This window comes from Streptopelia decaocto (assembly GCF_964273445.1).
Source record: "Streptopelia decaocto genome assembly, chromosome: 1".
Classification (NCBI taxonomy): Eukaryota; Metazoa; Chordata; class Aves; order Columbiformes; family Columbidae; genus Streptopelia; species Streptopelia decaocto.
This window is the reverse complement of record NC_138663.1, coordinates 28,313,971-28,318,970: the sequence shown is the minus strand read 5'-3', so window position 1 is coordinate 28,318,970 and position 5,000 is coordinate 28,313,971. Positions and strand designations below refer to the sequence as shown.

General features: G+C 40.3%; 1 protein-coding gene across 3 annotated transcripts in view; it reads left to right on the top strand.

The window, feature by feature from the left end:
• The window catches only part of FOXP2 (forkhead box P2), a 424,704-nt gene that overhangs the window by 378,402 nt on the left and 41,302 nt on the right, over positions 1-5,000 (top strand). For all 3 annotated transcript variants that reach the window (XM_082075945.1, XM_082075946.1, XM_082075944.1), the window contains 2 exons: positions 1,858-1,945; positions 4,368-4,451. In XM_082075945.1, coding sequence (XP_081932071.1) covers positions 1,858-1,945; positions 4,368-4,451 — 172 coding nt within the window. The remainder of the gene's footprint in view (positions 1-1,857; positions 1,946-4,367; positions 4,452-5,000) is intronic.

Genomic DNA, 5,000 nt, shown 5'->3' with positions numbered 1-5,000 from the left:
CTCTACTCAAACAATTTTATATTAAAAGAATGAAAAAAATCTTCCATAATTATTTATATCTCTTCCGCAGCCATGCCTCTTACAAGGACAGCAGAGCCTGTTGCATTTTACTCATCTGCAAACCCTGTTATTGAGTCCTAAAACTGTGGAGTCATGATCTAAATAAAAAGAGACAAATTTTACTAAAAGTGAAATGCAGACCCTCTATTTTTCCTGTTTCTGACAAACACATTTTTTTCACATAGATTACCAATCAAATAACATCACAGTTCTCTGATTCATTCTGCTAAAACAGAAAAAGGAGAAGATGTATTTCTTCCATGGTACAGATAACTTTGCTCCTGTTACTGTGAGACCATCTGTGACTGTGGTCACTGCAAAGCTTACCCCTCATGCCTACAGTGGGAATAGCCGGTAAATTCACATTCAAAGGCAAAACTCCTTTGCTCCTGTTTCTTCTCTAGCCTAATCCTTACTTTTTTTTTTTTTTCTCAGTGGAGCAGCAAACCCAGTATTCAAGCTCCAAAAGGGACTTATTTGATCCTGGAAGAGAGAGGAAATAAACTGAAACCACGGTCCTTTAAAAAACACTATTAAATGGGTTTTGTAAAGTTGTACTCAATTGAAACGTATGAGGGACAGCCACTTGGGTCTGGGCTGTATTTCAGTTATGGACAGCCCCTCACGGAGGTCCTCTGTCCCTGTTGCAGAATGTCGTTTTGTTTTGCTAAACAGGCATCCAGAGCCTGGATCCCTCTGTCATGGTTTAACCCCAGGTGGCAGCTAAGGACCACACAGCCACTTGCTCAGCCCCCTGCAGTGGCATGGGGGCGAGAATAAGACGGGTAGAAGTTAGAAAACTCATGGGTTAAGGTAAAGACAGTTTAATAAGAAAAGGGAAAGCCACACACACAAGCAAAGCAAAACAAGAAATTCATTTACTGCTTCCGATGAGCAGGCAGGTGTTCAGCCAGCTCCAGGACAGCAGGGCGCCATCATGTGTAATGGTTACTTGGGAAGACAAATACCATTACTCTGAATGTACCTCCCATCCTTCTTATATGCTGAGCGTGATGTCACATGGTGTGGAATATCCCTTTGGTCAGTTGGGGTCAGCTGTCCCAGCTGTGTCCCCTCCCAATTCCTTGTGCACCCCCCGCCTGCTCTCTGCTGGGGTGGTGTGAGGAGCAGGAAAGGCCTTGACTCTGTGTAAGCACAGCTCAGCAGTAACTAAAAAATCTCTGTGTTATCAACATTGTTTACAGCACAAATCCAGAACACAGCCCCATACTAGCTACTATGTAGAAAATAGTACTATGTACTTCCTCAAATCTCTGCCATCATCTTCAGAGGCTGCTTCTGCAAACTGCAGCTTTGTTTTGAGCAAGGGGGAATGAATGTCCTGTTGGTTTTGCTTAACGATTTAAGAAGACCAGATAGAGAAATCTTAACAAAGTCCACAGTAATTCATAGTAGTTCAAGCACCCTAAAAGCAATTACCTATTTTGAAGAATCATTTGAAAGGTGATTCTCTGTTCATCTGCACCAGCAACAGGGAGTGGGGTTCAGTGACTCTACCACATATTGATATCCAGTTACATTGGCTTTAAGATGGTTTATGTGATCTGGGACATAGGAACTGGGTATCCAGCAGTCATCACTGAGAAAGTCTGTAGAATTACGTAAAATAATCGGTTTTGTTATTTTGTATCGTATCTAAGGCATGTTCTGTCTAGATCTTTTTGCATAACTCCCATTGTATCTAATGGAAGCCATATGTACCAGAGAGTGAGATCAACTCATAAAAAATTTCCCTGATCTTAACCGTGTCTTATTACTGTTTTCTTTCTTCTCTAGGCACCTTAACAATGAACATGCGTTGGATGACAGAAGCACTGCTCAGTGTCGGGTGCAAATGCAAGTGGTTCAGCAGTTAGAAATACAGGTTTGTTACATGGATGTTTTATCCTATTACTTATTTACTATCAACCTAAACTAAATTGAAAACAGTTGTCTTAGTGACTCTGGCTTAAAGCTGCATGTCTCTTGCATGAAATTTGTAGATACTCATGAAAAATGTTTTTGTTTTTACTTTAAGATTTTTCACATTATAAATTATGCAATAATTATCTAACATCAGCGTGGTCTACAGTATTTTGCTTGAACTAAGACCCTGATGCCATTCATCATGAATGAAAACTGCAGTCCCTGGAGCAGAGACTGAATCCAAGCCATCTTCAGCTCTTGAAATGCTGGGTCAGGACCCCTCTTCCTTCTTCCCCTTCTGACCCAGTGCTTATCTATACCGTTCTGCAGGACAAAGGAGCAGCAGATCCTCTCTCCACCCAAAATTACTCCCAGCCTGTTGGTGGGCATTTTTTTGTGAGCAGAAGGTGTAACGTCAGACCCTCTCAGGGAGGTCCCCAGGGAATCCTGTAGCTGGGACTGCAGTGCTGGGGTGACCTGGTCAGGCTCTAACCCTTTGAGGTCACTGCACGAGTGCTCCCTCCAGCTTAGGGAAGGTGTGCCCACTAGCGTTGGGGTCCGCCAGTGTTGGGACCACACTCACCAGGCTATAGAGGCTGGGCACAGACCTTGGCTGCCCAGAAGGACCACTTGGAACCCCACACTGTGTGGTCTCTGTACGGGAGCAGAAGGAGGGAATTTCTCAGGGGTCCCATCCCCTCTTGGGAAGTTGCAGAGCCCAAGGGACACAGCGAGAGACTGAGATTTTTGTCCCCATTTGTTTCCATATCTGGGGAAAGAAGGATAAACACCTTGCAGCTTTCTCGTCTTTTAGCATATTGTCTCGTTGTTCTCATGCACGTAGGAATACTTGTTCTTCTTTCATCTAAAGCAAACTATTTGGATCTTTTGTATTTTAATCCTGGAAACCCAAAGCAATGAGAGGAGTGTACAGTAATATCATTTACTGTCATTTCCCTTAAAATGAAAGCTTTATAAACCCAGGCAAAGCTTCAGATTCTTTTGTAAGATTTACAGGACAGTGTTAGCTTAATTTATTTGATAGGAATTCATGTCACGGCAAACAGCACTTCCCTAAAATGTCACACATATAATATGAATCCTAAGAAGAAACCTTTTCCACACCCCTTGCTTCAAATGTTCTTAAATTAAAGATATACTGACCAAATTATATCCAGAATACACAAAATATCTGCAGTAATACAGGTAATTCCCTCTTAGAACTAGTTACAAGTTGTTTTGCTCAGTCCAGTCTCTGCCTACAGGTGTAACTTCAGCTGAATTTGTGCACAAAAGTATTACAGAACTCTCCGGAAAATGGCAGCGTTACACACCAAGTGATTCTTGTTGCAATTTATGTCATAATTGTTTTACAGATTTCCAGAGCCATATCACTCCAATACGATTTTGAGCATTTCATCTTCCAACCTGGGTTTTGAAAAAAAATCATTCTTTTCATTTTGTAGGTTACATTTTCCTTTTATGTTCTGATATTACTATCAAGTTACGTGTTTCAAGCACTTCTTCATTTTTTATTTTAATTTGGTAATTTTTTTGAGTCTGAAACCACAAATATTTATATAGTGTATGATCAGAAAGTGGTATCAGTTAGGAAAAAGTACAGCTTTAAGTAACACGATGTTTTTTAAAGGCAGTTTAAGGGCTTTTTAAGAACTGTTTACCATTTACAAAGTCTAGACTGTAATGTAACGGTCCAAGTGAAGATTTAGCTTGCAGTGTGACCAATTATGCCATTTTTTGCTTTGTCTGACTGCTAGTGAAGTAAGGTCCATCAGTTGTAATGAGACCCAGTGCAGCGTCGATGCCGACTCGGTGGCAGAGTTCAGCGTTTCACACCGCCTGGGCTCTGTCACTCTATTGAATTAGATTGATGATGGCAGATTGCAGGGGGCACTAACTGGACCTCAGTGGGAAAGGATGAAGTGTGTAGACAATCCTGGCAGGCACTGTGCTTTGAGGACCCTTCACCCCTTCACAGCTGTTGGCACTAGTCCATTGCTAACAGTGTCCACAGGACTTTAAAGAGACACTATGGGCCTTCTAATTTATGGTCTTAGTAACTTGTTACTGTCGAGCCAACTGTGACCTCAATTCTCTTATTGACAAAAAGATGAAGTGTTATTTGTTTTCTCTGACCTTTTAACATATGAAAGGCTATAAAAGTTTTTGTGTTTTTTTTTTTTTTCCTTTCTTTCCAAGCCCAAAGTTGCATTTCCTCTCAGATAAGTTTCTACTGACATAGACTTTTATATGCAGGAATCATTACACTGAGACAAGCTCAATGATAAGATATATCACTGCAGTAAAATAGCTGTATCAGTCATTTCTAAAATGCTTCTGATCTCACTCTTTCTTAACAGCTTTCTAAAGAACGCGAACGTCTTCAAGCAATGATGACCCACTTGCACATGCGACCCTCGGAGCCCAAGCCATCTCCAAAACCTGTAAGTGCATATTGCTTTATAAACAGTAAATAGGTCTACAAATGTAGCAGACTAAGAAAATGAACAATTTAGTGACAGTTGGAAAACAATGAGTGTGATGAAAAATATGGCAATAAAATGAAGGTAAAATGCAATAGCTTGTCAAATTGTATGTTTCTTTAAAAGTAATGCTATCTTTTACAGAATCTATCCAATCTACACCATAGGTGACACTAAACAAAGTACACCTATAAGTGTCCAAATCATTGCCTTGAGACTGAAACTAGAGAGAATATCTTTTTGTGATAGATTTACCGAAATGAAACGCACTTTGAAAGATTTGAAGTTCAGCAGACTCTGTGGCAGTAAAAAGTAAATGTAAAAAGTACTTAGGAAATTTCTTAAATTACTTACAAGAGACACAAACAAACAATTTGTTATTCTTAAACAAATGAACAAAAACGCTGTTTTATGGAGTGAATTTAAACAATTGTAACCATGGGATTTTTGCTCAGTTTCTGTCAAGACTGCAATGTTACGCCTCCACTGGGATGTTGTTGGGGTTGTTAC